At 41.5% G+C, this 18,539-nt stretch overlaps 1 protein-coding gene across 3 annotated transcripts in view; it reads right to left on the bottom strand.

Annotated features, from left to right (window-relative positions):
- The window catches only part of ZC3H14 (zinc finger CCCH-type containing 14), a 31,984-nt gene that overhangs the window by 12,654 nt on the left and 791 nt on the right, over positions 1 to 18,539 (bottom strand). Inside the window, exons 2-10 of one of the 3 annotated variants that reach the window (XM_066628206.1) lie at positions 13,569 to 13,611; positions 11,614 to 11,728; positions 10,813 to 10,853; positions 10,255 to 10,456; positions 9,582 to 10,002; positions 5,853 to 6,025; positions 5,034 to 5,134; positions 4,256 to 4,411; positions 818 to 892 (exon numbers count right to left, since the gene is read on the bottom strand). In XM_066628206.1, coding sequence (XP_066484303.1) covers positions 818 to 892; positions 4,256 to 4,411; positions 5,034 to 5,134; positions 5,853 to 6,025; positions 9,582 to 10,002; positions 10,255 to 10,456; positions 10,813 to 10,853; positions 11,614 to 11,728; positions 13,569 to 13,611 — 1,327 coding nt within the window. The remainder of the gene's footprint in view (positions 1 to 817; positions 893 to 4,255; positions 4,412 to 5,033; positions 5,135 to 5,852; positions 6,026 to 9,581; positions 10,003 to 10,254; positions 10,457 to 10,812; positions 10,854 to 11,613; positions 11,729 to 13,568; positions 13,612 to 18,539) is intronic. The other 2 variants (XM_066628222.1, XM_066628213.1) reach the window with 2 other exon arrangements.

Raw genomic sequence — 18,539 nt, 5'->3', positions numbered from 1 at the left:
TAAATGGGGCTTGTGCAGGAGATATTTTTGGTATGCTATTAAAATACAAATGGAAATAAAATGAATTCAACAGGCTTCAGTTCACTCAGTCATATACACAGCTACCTGGGATTGCATTATAATCAATTCAGTGGAGTTTACTTCCAAGCAGACGTGTGCAGAGAGCCTCGTGTGGTAGGTTGCAGTACTGCAACCAAGAACTCTTCCCATGACCTCTGTTTGATCCCAGCAGGTCTCAAGTAGCCAGCTTGAGATTGACTCAGCCTTCCATCCTTCCGAGGTTGGTAAAATGAGTACCCAGCTTGCTGGGGGAAAGGTAACATGACTGGGGAAGGCAATGGCAAACTACCCTGTTTATAGTCTGCCATGAAAGCGTCACGGAAGTGCTGACATCCCAAGGGTCCATAACGAGTCAGTGCTTGCACAGACACACATAGGATTGCACTGTCAACGCTGTCAAAATACTTCATGATTTGCTACAATGCAGAATAATATAAATTTAGCTTTTTTTCTCAACAAAAAATTGTACCAAGATTAGAAATAGCTTCATCAGGACATATTAGGGTTGTTGTGACTTGATGCTTCATCTAAATGGTAAGCTGAAATCATATCCAGTTTTCCCACTGGCAAAATACAGAAGATAATTTGGGGGGCAGGCAGTTACATGGAATATAGGATACAAGGCTATGTAACCTCATGAGATTTAAACAACTCTTTTCGACCTAAAAGCACAGACAGTTGCAAGGTATCTTGCAACTTGGGTAAACACAAAGTTTTTTAAACTTGGGCCTTTGGTAAACACAAAACCATAGCAAACCTTGGGTCTTTTGCAATGCTTCTTCAATGCCTGGTTCAATCTGGAGGCTGGTCAAGAGTTGCCTTTGTGGAGTTCCTATAACAAAAATGAAATGAAAAAGCCTTTTACTTCCTGTTCAGTTATTGTTATTATACAGGCCTAAAAATTAATTATCAAAAATCTGTTTAAATATGCCTATAGTAGAACAAAAAGAAATTTTAAAAATGTCCCAATGTGAGTTATGCTATTCAAACTTCAAATATTTGGGAATATGGGCAACAAAAAACATAAATCAATTAATATTTAGAAATTATAAACAACTATTTCAACTTATAAAGGAGAAAATGAAGACCTGGATTAAATTAAATTTATCAATATGAGGCAGAATAGCATTGATCAAAGCATAACTCCTACCACAATTTCTATTTTTATTCCAAAATATAACTTTACAACCAGATATTTTAAAAATAGAAGTATGGCAAAAAAAGTTTAGAGAAGTTTATCACAGGAACAGGGAAGAAAATAAGGTTTATAAAGAGTGTTAAATACAATCAAAGTGCAAAAGAAGGGTTAGAAATACCACAGTTGGAAAAATATTATGAAGCTTTCCAATTAAATCAAATTACTAAATTTATACAGGTAGAAGAAACTCCTGATTGAGTCAAGATGGAGGAAGATGGAGAAATTGGGACAGACAGACAGACAATTTAACAAATTGGGGACAAATCGGAATTTGAGATTTATTTGAATCAGGGAAACTAATCACAATGAGACAATTAGAAGAGAAAACAAGACAAATTGGCTACAAATAAAATAAGTAAGGAATTTTGTAATACAAAAGAGAGCATTATGAGACAATTAACAGAATTTGAACAATATGGTATAGAAAAAAATATAAATAATAGAAAAGGATTAACTTCATTATTATATACATTCTTGAGAGAGAGTATGGAAGATAAAATAGCTTGGGAAACAAATTTGAATACTGATATACCAGAGGAAGTATGGATGGGAATATGGACCAAATACCCCTATAAATCAATATCAGCTAGAACGAAAGAAATGGTTTTAAAGGTAGTGCATAGATGGCATTTGTACCTCACAAAATTACATAAATTTAATAGAGACATCTCAGATATGTGTTGGAGGAATTGTGGAAGGAAAGGTACATTGGAAAATATGCAGATTTCCTGTCCTAAGATAGAAAAATATTGGCATGAAATAATTAAATGGATAGGAACTCTACTAATCAAAAAGTAATTGAGAATGAAACATTATTATTATTTTCACTATTCACTGGGGGAAATGAGAACTTGACCAATATAGAGTTAATTGCAAATCTTATTGGAGTAGCAAGGTGTGAGATTGCAGAAAGCTGGAGAAATGTCTAAGATCTTTCATTACAGAGTTATTTGAACAGGACCTAGCAAACAGTAATTATGCAAAAACTGACTAATAAGGCCAGAATACATAGAGGAAAAATATCAATTTATGAAAATTTGGCAGCCTTTAATAACATATGGTACTGAGTTAAATAAGAAGAAAAATGTTATAGGAAGTAATCTAGAATGTTGGTCTGTAATTTTTTAGGATGGAAACTGAGTAAGAGAATAAATGCAATTAAAAAAAGAAGAGCTATGAGTGTATGTGAGGCGAGCCCTTCAATCAACCTTTCTCTCCCTTTGAGTTGCATAGGTTCAAAAATAGGTAAAACTGTCTTTTGCATCATTTTGATGCTTCCACCTCCTGTTAAGTGCTGTCTCTGCAAGGAGCCCTGTGTTTTCTGAGAGAATTTTCATTTGTATATTGAAAAAGCCTCTTCCTGGTTCTTTCACCTTTTTATGCCTGCTCACACTGATCTATATTGGTGCTTAGCAGTTTTTCTCTTCTAGTTAACCTTTTTTTAATTAAGCTCACCTTGATAAAAAGCAATTGCTTATAATTATTAGTGACTCTGTAATTTTTATGCTGCTCCTTTTGCTCATCACATTAACGTATGTCAAATAAAACTTGACAATAAGGAATAAAAAAGTCCATGTTCCGTTCAAGGCAAGGAGTGACTGGGCAGCAATTTCCCCACAGCTCAGTTCTAGAAAGGTGCTTTTGTTTTTCAAAGGCACTACATTAGCTTCTTCCAATCCAGTTCCACTTATTCTTCTAACGAGCGAAATGCTGTTGGATTTCAGCTCCTTTCTCCAGGGACTTGTTAGATGATTCTTCTCTCTTGGCATCTACCAAATGGGAGATCAGCTTTGCTTTACTTCCCTGCTCCCTCACTGCGCTAGGTGCTTTTATCCCACAGGATCAGAGTGACTCTGGTAGCTTTTCTTTAAAAGAAAATGAGGGAATTTCATGAAGTCTTTTCTGTAGCTACTAACCCTGAGAGCTAAAGGGAAGTCCAGAAACTGAATGCCAGTTGGGGGGGGGGGGTTGGTATTCATGCCCAAATTTTGTGGGGCTTCCGAAAAACCTTTGTATGGCTACTAAGGGGGAAAGGACACTTGACTAGAGCAGGGGGTTGGGCAGACTTCAAGCTTATGGAAACTGTTTTGTCTTTTACTAGAATCCTGAGCTGCACCAGCTGGATGCAGGTGCAAAATCCTGGCTTGGGACACAGCCAATGACCAAGTACACCCAATGAGACATACATAGGGATAACCTGCAAATACAAGTAAAAATCTATTCCTATAGATTTTCTATAGCTCAGAGATTTTAACAAAAAGCATCTAAAACCGGCCAGGAGAGCTTCACACAGGGAAAGCTGAAGAACACTGAGGCAGAAAGAAAAGGGCCAAGGCTAGCCATGGCAATTTTTTTTACTTGCAATTGTAACAAAGAGAAGAGGCAGTTGCACTATTAGCCCTCTTGGGTATAAAATCTCATTTTACAGCTGGAGAATACTGAGGCTCAGACATACGCAATCTGCCCACAGACTACCAGACAAGGAAGCAAGTTTTGCTGCTGTTGAAAAAAAAAGGGGAATAGGAAATCCTTGCTGATCTACTGCAAACCACCCAGATATTCACCTATTGATTCTCATCCAACTTCTGCCTACCCCCATACTAGAGGGACCTCTGATGAGATCCAGCAGGAATTTTTTTTTCTTCAGAGTGACAAAAAAGACACAGTCTTCCCTATTTGTTCATGACAATATACTCTTTGGATGCTATGACTTGAAACCTTCCCCGTTGTCCTGTAGATGGATTGGAGCCAGGGAGGTACCACATGCAAACACCTACTGCCCAATTTGGATCTTGCATTACTTTCTCCCATGATGGGGGAGGGCACACAAGAGACCCTTCCTGAACTGGGCATCCCAGCAGACAATGCTAGAAAAAGCTCACTTGTGGAGTGCCAGGCGCCTGCTGAGAAGCAGGTTCATTCAGCCTGACATGAGCTTCCTGGGAGAAGAAAATGGTTTTCCTGTTCCTGGGAACAGAGCAGCATCATCAGCATTACCTGGAACTCTCCCTAATGCTGGTTCCTTTGGTTCTTCTTCTGGTATCTGCGAACTGACTCTTGACAGCCGATTCTGGACATGAATCACTTCCAGGAGGCCTTCATCATGGGCTGTTCGAGTTCGGGGAGCCACAGGAACCATCTGCTTTGGTGCAACTTTCCATTAGGCAAACAAAACATCATGGGTGTTATGCAAAGTACAAAAGGCCACCAATGCTTCATTTCAAAGTAACAGAGTTACTCTGAAGAAAAAAACAGTTACAGCAGACCAAAACAGCAGTAGTTACTAACCTCTTCTCAAAGAAGAAAAAATAACCCAAAACCTAGAGCTGACTAAAATAAGGGTAGCTGGTGAAAATTTCTCTTTACAAAACTGGCTGCTCTTACATTCCTCCACATAATTTAAACTTCTGTTTCTACTTATGAAAAGGAACCTGGAATTCCATCTTCAGTAATAACACTCTAGCCTCCTTTGATCTCTTTTCAGATCTTCCCCAAGAGGGCTTTTCCATAACAAGATGGGCTTCCTTCCTACTTATAGTGCTGCTGGAAGCCAATTTAGCAGGGGTGTGTGTGTGTGTGTGTGTGTGTGCGTGCACGCACACGCGTGTGAGAGTGTGTGTGAGTGTGAGATGCTGCAGTTAAAGCCGATCCACAGGACAGCCTCTTAAACATCAACCCAACAATGGTGCTTTCTTTGTACTACCAGAAGGATTCCCTTGGGCTCACTGAAAAAGAACAGGAGATCATGTGCTCTCTGTCAAATCAACGCAATTACCTGCAGCGTAACTAGTCGTCTTTGTGACAGATTCCTGAGCTTCAGATATCGCTTTCAATATTAAATTCTTATTGGCCTGTTTGGAAGGTGGCAGGGATGGCCTGGAGGGATTAAATCAAACAGATACCAGCGAGAACATTAAAATTGGACATTGTAGGCATTCCTCTTTTCCTTCATACATATATAACAATGCTCTGCTGGAAAGTTTCACATTCCAGAGGTTGGCTGAAATTTAGAGGGCTGTGATCATTTTTGGAGTTATGTCCTTGCATCAGCGGCACTCCCCACCTCTATACTATTCTCTGAACCACACGTCTTCAAGCCAAGTCACAGGATTGCCTTTCAGGGTTTCACTGTGGTAGTAACACAAATCGATTGTTCTATAGCCCTCTCCAATGCCATTCCATTCTGTATAAACATGAAGGTGAAACACCTTTCAACCTAAAAGAAGTTCACTCAGATAATCACGACAAACTTCAGATGGATGCCTCCTTTGAAAAAGCAAACAATATGAATTGCAACAGCTCTACATTACATAATCAAATAAGACTACAGCAACCAAAATAACACTTTTCATATATTTTCCTGAGCAGGTTTGTTTATCTATTTATTTACTGTATTTCTACCCCACCAATCTCTCTGAAGGGACCCAAACAGATTATGTAATCTGTTCCCACAGTCTAATCTTGCATTCAGGTGCAAATCTACAAAGAATTGTCCTGTGCCCCCTGTTGAGGAGTTTAGTGTAAACTTATTTGTAAAAGTCACACTATAATTCAAAAGTGGTTATTTGTATGTTTTAGAATAGCTTTTGGATACCTTCTTTCAGGTTTTGCAGGCACAGACACACTGCTGGAGATGCCTCCCAAACGCAAGCCATAATCTTCCTCCTCTTCCTCCTCCTCCTCCTCCTCTGTCCCATCAACACTGAACCGTTTCACTTTGACCACAGAGCTTACAACTGGCAGTTTCCTCTTCCTGGAAATTTCTTCCTGCAAGCAAGAGGATAATTCAGCTTCATCTGCATGATGATAAAAGCAAAGGAATCACTGCTGTACTTGTAGGATTTGTCAAAAGGACACAAATTCTCACTACTAGGATGACTACACTGACAAAAAGCCTTGAACAAACCTAGTACTTTCTGCACAACAATATGAGGTTTCCCAGCATATATAAAAGTACAGATTTACAGAAGTGCTCCTTTTGGGTTGGTCTGAAAGTGTAATTCAGTTTACCACTGCATTTGCTCTATTGTAATAAGCAAAGCCAGCTTCCACTCTTGAGTGATCCTTCTTGCCCCCCCAAATACTGAACTTGCACTCCCTTTCACAAGAGGGTTCTTTAGAATCACAGAATTAGAGAGTTCCCAGTGGATTCATCAGCTCCTCACCCTATACTTAAATGCCAGCTATGATGCTGACTTTTTCTTGAGAAGTTGGTTCTGATCTTTTCTTGGTCCTCCCCACGTCTCCTACACCTGCCAAATTTTCAGGATAAGTTCTAGTTACCATCACAATGAAGTGAGGTCTCAAAAGCTCTCCCTGAAAACCACTGAATATCCGGAAAAGGAAAAAGAAGCAGCCTCTCTTTGGGGGAGGGGGGAACAAAGCAGCCAGGAGGGCCTCTTCTGTAGGGCCTCCTCAAAGACTTTTCTTGTTTGCTCTTTCCCAAAGTGAGAAATTTTTTTGGCTTGGAAAAATGGGAGAGGCTGAGTGCAAATTCCATTGTGAGTTGGGTCTACTGGGGTCAGGATGGGACTCAGAATGGAGGCAGTTCTCAAGTAGGGCAGGGGGGAATTTGCGTTTTGAGCTTCCCTCAGAATGACCCCACCTCTAACAATAACAGAAGTGCTAGGAGCTCAAGGGACAAACAGAAAGATCTGGATTGGCTTTCAGAATGTATCCCATTTATATCTGAACCTTCGTCCAAGGAGTTCTCAGCAACACACATGGAATCCCCCCACCTTGTATTCTCACAACAATTCGGTGACATTAGGCTGAGAGTGTCTGATCCAAGGCTGTCCAATATACGTTAGATACTGAGCGGGTTTTGAAGCTGTGCCCTGATGGCTCAAGCCAGCCACATTGGCCCTTGGGAGTTCTCAAAAACAAGCAGAACAGAAAGGGCATGACACTGAAAAGGCAGATAAAGAAGACCACCACCTACAGCAAGACTAGATCTAAAACATCCAAGATCTCACGTTTGCCAAGAATTATGAAAATCAAGGTAACCATTGTAAAAACCATACTTTTACATTTTACTTATGGTTCTTCATATCTAGTGCTTTAATTTATTATCTGATACAATGCAAGACATTAATATGGGGCTGAGCCTTTATTCTAGGAATGCCACTGGCTAAATCAAAGAACCTAACTTCACATTATTCACATATACTGTTATGAACCCAGCATTTGATTTTTTTTAAAAGAAAATTTATTTTCATTACAAACTTGGTGTTGACAAAAGGACAAGTGTTAAAAGACTGTGGGTACGTGAGAGTCCTAGGTCGCACAGTTTTTCTTGTTAAAGAGTTATACTCAGTTGTACATACATGAAAGTACAGAGATTCCCATTCCCTAACAATACAGCCTCCACATTTTCAAAAATAGACCCTTTCATTATCAAGAGAGCTAGAAACCTGCTTCTAAAGAAAACAAGCAGGCTTTAGAATCCAAATTCAGTACTCATCAGATTCTGTGCGCAATATAAAGAATGTTCTGTGTGAAACAGAATGTATGGAATCTGAACATATAGACAAATGACCCTATTTATAGCCCCAGACACTTATTCCTCCACATCTGAGAATGCAATGACACAGTTTATCCTATCACACAATGGATGGCACAGAAGCCACTAATAAAACCACAGAAAGAGAACAGAGGAGAGTCACATTCATAATGGAGGAAAACAGCAAATTACACTCTGACAGATCATAAGAAAGTGAGATTAGTTTAGACATGGTTGCAGGGAGCATGACAACAACTCAATTCTGCATAGCCAAAGGAAAGATTTGTTGCAAAGGGCATGTTACATATGGTTCCTCAGATCTAATCCAGTAACGTGCTTTGAAGCAATGCAGGAAATTAATGCTGGGATGCTTGATTTTCAGAATGCTATTGGCTAAAAATACATAAAACACAGAACTCTGTTTCTTCAAACAACAACCCTGTGCTTTGAAAAATATTCCACAGAATCTGCAGTGTGGATTAAAATTAGCAGCATCCTCCTGAACCACTCACAAGACCATACCCCACTAGTGGGTCCATTTGATTTCTATAGTGCAATCAGTGCATAAGCTGCTTTACAGAGTGACTTTTTTCAAAAGGTCCCTGCTCTGAGGAGCTTACAATCTAAATGTTGCCAGAGGAGACAATGGAAAGGAAGCGGCTTGGGTTACAAGCAATGAACATAAGCAAATGCACTACAAATTCTTAAGATTTTTCTCAGTAGGGAAGTTGGATTGGGAAGTTAAGTCAAAGGGTTCCCACAGAAGAAGCCCAAATTTAAATCAATTTTGAATATTAAAGAACGCCAATATCCATGTTTTCTTCTAGGGTAGGATCCTAAGTCAATCACTGGCATTTGTTGCTCCACAGCTGAACCAAACTGGAATAATGCTGTTTCTTTGCCTTTGCAAAATTCTTCAGTGGAAAACAGAAACGCAACTATTTTGGGGATTAGAATATGAGACAAGTAATTATCTTGCCAGTACAGAAAACTAAGTTCAGGGCAGCATACATTGTTTTCACATGTTATTCTCACAACCATGTAAGTTACATGAGGATGAGATATTTGGGCCAAGGTTACTCAGTGAGCATTTGAAACAGAGTCTCCCCAGTGGTTATTCCAACCATTAACCATTATGTGCTGTTTCAGACGCTACACTGTACTGCATGATTAGCAGCAAACACGTACATGTCTTCCTCCATCCAGCAACCCATTCCACCCTGCATACATGGACCAGGGATGCAGAACATGCAAACTGCCCCTAATCAAACTGCACAATTAGGGACAGTTCAGACATTCCATCCCCTGCAAGTCTACGCAGGGCAGAACATGGATTCCCTCACTTCTAAGGGCACAGTGGTTGGGCCAGTAAGACTGTACTGTCTAAACTGTCCCATTGTCACCCTGACTCTGTGATAACTGACCATGCCTCCTAGATTGTGCTCCAGAATCTTCTACAATGAAGAGGGGTTCCATAGCAGACAGGACAACAAGGAAAGGTTTCCCTAAAAGTTTGAAAACCACTGGTTTAGTACTAAGTCTTTACAGAATTCACACCCCACAACTTTGCAATAGGAAGATTTGAATTGAAATTCCTACGTAACCTTAGCTAAGGTTAACAGCACACACACGGACGGACACACTTTTCACCTCCAAGCTACTAAAGCACTCACGTCTGGATGCCATAAAGTTTAGATGCCACTCGGGAGTATTTTTGACTACTCTAGCTATGTTTAGATCAGGGGACTCCAGGTGTCCATGGTGACCTCCGTTTGTTGAGTACGTGTTAAATACCGGCATTGCTTGGGCTTACATACTTACCTCACTGCTAATTTTATCAGCGTTCACTTTGGAAGGGGGCCTGTAGCTCTCAGCCAAGCTGCCAAATGCGTCTGGATTGCAGAGCTGGATGGTCTCCAGTGAACTGCCACCCTGTGAGTCAAGCTGCTTCCCAGTCTGCAGGTTGCTTGGGTGCAGCAACCTCTGCAAGTGCATGCTGGCTTCAGTGCTTCTACTGGCTGGTGGGCGATAGATTTCAGCTGATGGGCGGGAGGAGCCATAAGTCACTGTGACAAGGGGCTTCTTCCGGGGCAACCGGTTCTCCTGCACAAAATTGAGGTCTTCGTCAATGAGATCATCTGGTTCAGGTTTAATGTCGATCACAGCTTCCAAAGGGGACAGTTCCCGTAGAGGTTTCACAGTTGACATCAAGAGGGATGGGGAGCCATCTTGGCTAGCCTGCCTGTGAGAGAAGAGAATGTATTAATTTCTCACGTCAAAGAATTTTCTACAGAAGAAAAAAATAGAAGGAGAAATTTAAGAAACAAAACTGAGAGCCAGGAAAGTGTGGTGGTTCTGGAGTTGGGACTTAGGCCTGGAAGATTCAGGTTCAAATCCCCACACAGCCATGAAGCTTCCTCAGTGACCTTGGGCCAATCACTATATCTCAGCCTAACCTACCACCCAGCTTTCAAGAAGTGATTGAGGACCTTACCGGGCAGCAGTAACAGCAGCTCTCTGTTCTTGGGAGCTAGTTGAAACTCTGGACTCAGTCCTTTCTGGCCCAGAACTTGAAACTGTAAGAGGCTGTAGGCTTTCTTCACCCCTTCTCTCCTCATTCCCACCTGAAAGACTTTTAGCAGATGGCAGACTGCTCTCAAAAATGCTAGATTCAGAAGACTTTAGGCTCGTAGGCTCTGAAAGACACACATATTGGATCTTAGCTCAAAATTCAATACAGTATTCACACAAAACTACACAGTGCTGTACATTTCAAAACATGTGCCTCTCCTCTGATTCAAAGAGCAGCAAGGCAGGCTTTCTAAGCAATGGTTTTTATAGTGTGTAAAAACTGTGTAAACTTCTCTTAAAAGTTCTAATTCTTACACATGCTACAGTTAACAATATACTAACAATGAAGTTAACAAGTACAGAATTCTTTTTTAAAAAATCCACTATGCCTACAATACACACGAAAGCATACACGTAATACCGTATGTGTACTGAATTTTTCATTCCCAAGCATTAATCCAAGGGCCTTTCTTCTGCTTACCTGTAGTTACAGATCGAAGCTTATCTAACACACCATGAAGCCTGAAAGGAAAAAAAAAATGCTTTATTGTACAGCTTCAATGTTCTCAATTAAACTAGGTCTGGAAATGCTGCATGGGTGCAGGTTTCAGCACTCTTCCTCCTAGGTTCTCATGTACCTGCGCAGCAAGTTTAATCAAACTAATGCATGAAGGTGTCACTAAGCTTCGCAGAATGAAAGTGCAGGAGAGAGCAACCAAGATGATTAGTCAGCTGGGAAACCTCCCTTACAAGGAAAGGCTACAACATTTTTGGCTCTTCATGCTAGAGCATGAGGGGAGACACAATTGAGACATATAAAATAATCCATGGGATGGATTGAATGGATAGAGGGAAGTTCTTTCCTCCCTCGCACAACACCAAAATTAGGAGACATTCATTAAAATTGACAGACTGGAGAATTAGAAGGAAATATTTCTTCACCCAGTGCCAATTAATCCGTGGAACTCCTTGCCACAGGATGTGGTGATGGCACTTGGCCTAGTTGGCTTTCAAAAGGGATTGGACAGATTTATGTAGGAAAAGTTCATCACAGCTTAAAAGTGATGCTGACTATATGAAACATCTGGGTTTTAGAGGTAGCCTGTTTCTGAATGCCAGATGAAAGGGAGTGGCAACAGGATATAGATCTCTTGCTGTCTTGCGTGTTCCCTGAAGCACCTGGTGAGCCATTATGTGATCAAGGAATCTGGACCAGATGGGCCCTTGCCCCTATCCAGTATGGCTCTTCTTATGTTCTTAATGTGATGGATGACAAACGTACCACACAGTAAATCTCACAGTATTGTTTCCTAGAAAGAGGGAAAGATCATCCGTCATCTGCTCTTGGCTCTTCTTGTTGGCCACCATGACCATGATATAATCGGGGAGCTCCTCATCTAATTTAAAGAGGGAAAAATACAACTGGGCATTAGGTTTTGTTTCATGGCCAACTGTAAGAGTTTTTGAAATATACATCAAATTGATAATCAACAATAAATTTCCTAAACAGTTTAGCACAGTGTTTCTCAAACTGTGGGTTGGGACCCACTAGGTGGGTTGTGAGCCCATTTCCGTTGGGTCCCCATTCATTTCAATATTTTATTTTTTAATATATTAGACTTGATGCTACCATGGAATGTGACTGCATTTGGGGAAACATGACAGACCTGTACTTTTAACAAGCTACTGTGTATATTATTTTAACAATGATAGTAAATGGGACTTACTCCTGGGTAAGTTTGGGTAGCAATGCAGCCCAGGATTGTTAAAAATTTTCCTGCTTGATGATGTCACTTCCGGTCATGACATCACTTCTGGTGGGTCCTGACAGATTCCCATTCTAAAAAGTGGGTCCCGGTGCTAAATGTGTGATAACCACTGGCTTAGCAGAATTGTTTTGCAGTTTTGCTAAATTTGAAAATGTATGTGCATTAGGCATTGAGGTTAAGAGACGTATTTAAAGAGCTAGAGCTCTGAGGCAGAAAGAAGTTCCTTAGGTGCAGCATCTCTGTCATCACATTGACACCTGCCAAGTTTTCCTGCCACCAGAGGGATTCAAATTACATCATCCTCTGGTGGAATGTTACATTAGTTTTTGACTGGCGTTGAAACATAAACGCATGAAAGTTGAAGAATTTGCCTGGCTCCTACGTTTTTGGGCTGGCTCCTAGAACAGAAGCAAATTTGACAAGCCCTGGGTTACACCACACTTTATTGTCATTTCTTACTATTCAATTCATATGAAATGATGCTTATACTTTGTGTACTAATCTTAGGTCACGGTTGGACATTTCAAGACATGATTGTTGAATATAAGCAGCATCCCTGATACAAAAAGACCTTATGTGCCAAACCTTATGCATGCTTTCTTGGAAGGATGACTGACTGTGTTCAATACGGCTTATTCCCAAGTATCAGCCCAATTCTGAGCTGCCCGACGCAAAGGGCTGCTGCAATGCCAAAATGGTTGCCGCAGCATCCTATGAGTATTCTGGCAGTCACTGCCAGCTCCCAATGCCTGCTTGGGGGAAGGGGACATTCGTCCCGTTCCCCCAGGTAAGGAAAGTAGCCCCACAAAGGGACTACTCGACTCTGCGCCGGCTATTAAGTAAAGGAGTCCCATGTTGGACCAAGAGGCCCAAAGCGGGGCTGTGGATTTGGTGGAGCTGAGCTGAGCACCCATGCCAGCCTCCACAGAGCTGCTCATGCTGCAGAGACCCACAAAATTGCGATTGCAACTACTCTGGGATTTGCGTTCGCAAAACCGGAAGTGGTCGCAATCGCAATTTTGAGGGTCTCCACATGTTGGGGAGCCCTGTGGAGGCTGGCACTGGTGCATCCCGCATCCCTAGGAGGCTGCTGCAGGCTCTGGCAAGTGGCAGCAAGCCCTGCGCACCTCCAAACCAGTGCACGATCCAACAGGTCGCATCACTGCCTTCCCCCTCCTCACCCATTACGGGGATAGAAGCCAGGGTTCTCTGCCTGGGGCTTTGCAACGCTCCAGTTTGAGAACCAGACTTACAGGGCTCCCAAAGTCCACTTCCTGTTTTCAAGCAGGACTTTGGGAATTACTGTTCTAAGCAGCTAGTGAAAGCAAACAAGGATCAAACTGTTTACTTCTAAGCACACACAGTACAAGATCTGAGAGGCTTACTTCTGACTGTACATATATAGAATTGCATTGTAAAACAATTTTGTATTGATAATCAAAACTAGCAGCGCTACTGTAAAACTTACCTACATATGCTCCCAGTTCCTGTAGTTTTCCTTTTATGGCACTCTACACAAGGAACAAAAATTAAAAGTTTAAAATTGCACAATATCAAAGAAAAGATATTCAGAAATTGCTTCGGAAGTCATAAACTCAAACCTAACTCCAGTGGCATAAGATGGCTTAAATGGTGGACAGCATCTGCTTTACACACACATAGATAAAAAGCAATTTTCTTCTTTAATTAAATTTAAATCATAGTACAGGTGGAGCCTTGGTATCCATGGGAGATTCATTCTTGGACACCTGAAGATACTGAAAATCACAGATAATCGAATCTGCGATTTTCAGCCCCTTATGGCATCTGAAGGGGACCAGAGCTGCACTTCGATCTCAACAAGAGAGCTTTCTGAAGCCCGGAGAGGCAGTGCGTGTCCACCCACTGCCTCTGCAGGCTTCAGAATGACCCACAGAGGCAAAAAAAACACCACTGACGTTTTTATGCCTTTTAAGGCATTCTGAGGGCTTCCCCGGGCACCCATCGATGTACGCATCGCTTTAAAAATTACCTTTTAAACCAGCGTTTCTGAATTTAAGATAAAATTAACCATTTCCATTTATTAAACACAAAGTTTGCTTTTCCATGTAAAACAGAGGACTGTGGAGGAACAAACTGGTTCAATTATAAATGGAACAATTATAAATGGCACTATATCATGTTCTGTATTTTATTACTCTGAGTTTCATACTGGACACAGGAACCACCAAGTTATTGCAAGTACTGTACTAGAATCCAGGAGATGCTCTCACTGGAATCATCCACCAAAACTATATGGATGATCTTCATTTTATGCCCTCCAGAGTCTGCAATATTTTCAGTTTTCAAATGATGACCACTTATGCCTTTGCAAGCAAAGACATTTACTGTCCATCACATGCAGACAGGCACTCTATTTGCTCAGTAACTACCACCTCTCATGGAAAGTTCATAAATGACTTCATAAATGACCTGGAGACAGGGTTGAGCAGTGAAGTGGCTAAGTTTGCAGATGACACCAAACTTTTCCGAGTGGTAAAGACCAGAAGTGATTGTGAGGAGCTCCAGAAGGATCTCTCCAGACTGGCAGAATGGGCAGCAAAATGGCAGATGCGCTTCAATGTCAGTAAGTGTAAAGTCATGCACATTGGGGCAAAAAATCAAAACTTTAGATATAGGCTGATGGGTTCTGAGCTGTCTGTGACAGATCAGGAGAGAGATCTTGGGGTGGTGGTGGACAGGTCGATGAAAGTGTCGACCCAATGTGCAGCGGCAGTGAAGAAGGCCAATTCTATGCTTGGGATCATTAGGAAGGGTATTGAGAACAAAACGGCTAGTATTATAATGCCGTTGTACAAATCTATGGTAAGGCCACACCTGGAGTATTGTGTCCAGTTCTGGTCGCCAAGTCTCAAAAAAGACATAGTGGAAATGGAAAAGGTGCAAAAGAGAGCGACTAAGATGATTACGGGGCTGGGGCACCTTCCTTATGAGGAAAGGCTACGGTGTTTGGGCCTCTTCAGCCTAGAAAAGAGACGCTTGAGCGGGGATATGATTGAGACATACAAAATTATGCAGGGAATGGACAGAGTGGATAGGGAGATGCTCTTTACACTCTCACATAATACCAGAACCAGGGGACATCCACTAAAATTGAGTGTTGGGCGGGTTAGGACAGACAAAAGAAAATATTTCTTTACTCAGCGTGTGGTCGGTCTGTGGAACTCCTTGCCACAGGATGTGGTGCTGGCGTCTAGCCTAGACGCCTTTAAAAGGGGATTGGACAGGTTTCTGGAGGAAAAATCCATTATGGGGTACAAGCCATGATGTGTATGCGCAACCTCCTGATTTTAGAAATGGGTTATGTCAGAATGCCAGATGCAAGGGAGGGCACCAGGATGAGGTCTCTTGTTATCTGGTGTGCTCCCTGGGGCATTTGGTGGGCCGCTGTGAGATACAGGAAGCTGGACTAGATGGGCCTATGGCCTGATCCAGTGGGGCTGTTCTTATGTTCTTAAAGTTCTGAATAATTGTTACAATCTGTTTCTACGCATATTTATTTTAAGTCTCACCTTAAATAGGAAATAGGGCAGGGAATAGGTGGTCATCAAAAGTCTCATATTTATTTTAAGTTCAATGTGATTTACTTTCAAATAAGAAATTAAGTGATCTTGCTGTGTATCCTTGCCAATGTGCAGCAAAATAATAAAGAATTATCCCACAATGGGCAACAATCTCCTGTTACTGCAACACTGAGATGGAAGATGCTGCACATGGCAAAAACTATGTCTTACTTGCTTGAAGTCTATTTATTCTGTTGTTTTCTAAGAAACACTGTCTGTGTGACAGGATAACTCCTGATATAAACACTGTGGGACTATGGATGTCTGTTCTGCAAGTTTTACAATGTATAAAAGGTGCCTGCTCTGTATGCTCAGTTACATCAGTGGCTATTCATAATTTTTATGGATGCTTCACATTTTGGGAACACTGTTCATAATAATTATGACCTCTTTTATGGATGACTATCTATATATTTCTGAATGCATAAACACATGAACAAATTTTAATCAATTTTGCCTCTAGTTTCAAAACTACCCATTCAAGGAAAAGAGAGGCAAAGAACAAGAATGTTTTACTTTTTAAAAAAGTTGATTTCACACAAATATAAAATCATAGTGGCATTCATTTACTTGTACCTACTCTGAAACCTGAAATTGCCATTTAGTACAATATTGACCATTAAACACAAATGACCTATTTTGCAATTTCATATATAAGAGTTAAAAAAATATTATTATTATTATTATTATTATTATTATTATTATTATTATTATTATTATTATTATTATTAATAATAATAATAATAATAATAATAATAATAATACAGGTATTTCTATACCGCCTTTCTTGGTCCTCAGATTTCTCCTTAGACTTTATTCAAGGCGGTTTACATAGGCATGTGGTGGTATACCCATCATTCTACTGTAGTTGCATTAAGACTGAAGACTGTGCACCCAGTTGAGAAGTAAGTCTTTTGAATTCAGTAGGATCTCATTGTGGGCTGAGCAAATATACTGACTACACTGCACCTCATTCATTTTGCATCCCACCCACCCCACAGTGAATGGCTGAACTGCCCATACCTTACTCACAAAGTGGCACCTACTAAGACAGGGGTATTGAAAATAAGACCCGGGGGGGGGGGGCAGATGCAGCCCTCGGAAGCTCTTTATCTGGTCCTTGGCCTCTCCCAGCACCTCCATCAGCTGCTGAGCTGTGCTGAGGTGTCACTGCTGAAAGTCCAGCCAACAGGGCCTAGGAGAGGGGGGTAAAGTGGGTAATTTGTACCCAGGCCCAGGGTCAGAAAGGGGGCCTAGGAGCCAAAGGAGGGGGCCCAGAAAGTTCCTGGGGGACCTGACATTTTCCTATCTTACCTGAATTAACTGCTAGCGCATACTGCTAGGGCACAACCATGTGCATGCATTGTTAACTACTGCTGCAAGCCATACACACCAGGCCCAGGAATGCATCCATGACCCTCCTTAACACAGTGTCAAATCTGGGAGGAAACAGGCCTACTACAGGAGCTCTTTGGCATTTCAAAAATTTTAGAGAGACTTAGGAGTGTTTGATTTTCCATATTACTTTATCTAGCTGCTAATGCCACATGGTCAGGTAGACTTGGAAGCCTAGTAGACCTGAGCTCCAAAGTCTATTGTGGCTGTCATTACCTTTCCCTGCCCTATTTCCCCCCTCCCCCCATTCTGCCTGCCCCCATTGCCCCCCTTCCTCTTTGGGAAGGGACCCAGAAGAGACTTTGTACCCCCTGCTAAAATTCCTCTCATAGGCTCTGCCAGCCAACATGACAATTAGGCTCTCTCACATCTTGAAAATATGATCAATATTTGTGTATTTTCTCTTCTGACATTTACAATGAATGAGTTCTTGAGAAAAAAATGTCTTCCCCTGGTCATGACCTGCTTAATAACATCACTTCTGGCCCTCAACAGGCATCAAGAACACTATACAGTTCACTGTATGAAATGAGTTCAACACTCAAGAGTCAGGTGAATATGAATGAATTCATGAAGAACCCAAGAGCAGCTGCTGCTGGTTGCTCCCTTCCCCTGTAGGTTCCTAAGGCAATCTGGCAGCAGGAAAGGAACAAATGGGTTACAAATGCTGCTCAGACAAATGGGTTACAAAATGCTAAATGGGGCAGAGGGCCTGTACCTTTAACCATTATATAGAAGAGGGAATTTTGGCAGGTGCAGTTCACATGGAAGGGTTTAAAAAGCTGCACCTGCCAAAATTCCCTCTGCTATTCAATGGTTAACCCATTTTTGCCTGGCCCACAGGTGTACACATGTGGTCCCTGTTGCATATATGCAACACTGGGCAGAAATGGCTTAAAGGTACAGGCCAGTGGTTCTCAAACTTTTAGTACAGAGACCCACTTATTAGAATGACAATTTGTCTGGGACCCAGCAGAAGTGATGACATTAACCTGGAAGTGGTGTCATGGCTGGAAGTGACATCATAAAGCAGGAAGTACTTTCTGTATTCTTACTTTATGTAAGAATGCAGCAAGCATGGAAATTGCCCATGGCAAGCACTGAAATGGTGCCATTTTCCCTAGATAGGCAAGCTATAAATAATTACATAAATTAAAAGTACTTATAAATACTTAATGAGAAACAAGTAATTAAATAAGGGGAAATCAGATGGGGAAGCCAGCCCTGTCTAGAGGCCCCTTGCCCCCCTTTGTATCTGGGAGCACTACACATAAGGAAGTATCTGTGGAACACCAATAGGGACACCACTAAGACCTTGGCACAGATGAGAGCTCTGGTGGCACCTGCAGCCCCAAAGGATGCATTGGAGTAGAGGAGGCTTTAAGGAGCCACAGGTTTCCTTGGCAACAGACCAACAGCCCCAATCCTGTGCATGTCTAACT

This window comes from Tiliqua scincoides, chromosome 1 (genome assembly GCF_035046505.1).
Source record: "Tiliqua scincoides isolate rTilSci1 chromosome 1, rTilSci1.hap2, whole genome shotgun sequence".
In the NCBI taxonomy this organism is placed as follows: domain Eukaryota; kingdom Metazoa; phylum Chordata; class Lepidosauria; order Squamata; family Scincidae; genus Tiliqua; species Tiliqua scincoides.
The sequence above is the reverse complement of the archived record's forward strand: the minus strand, read 5'-3'. Positions and strand labels throughout refer to the sequence as shown.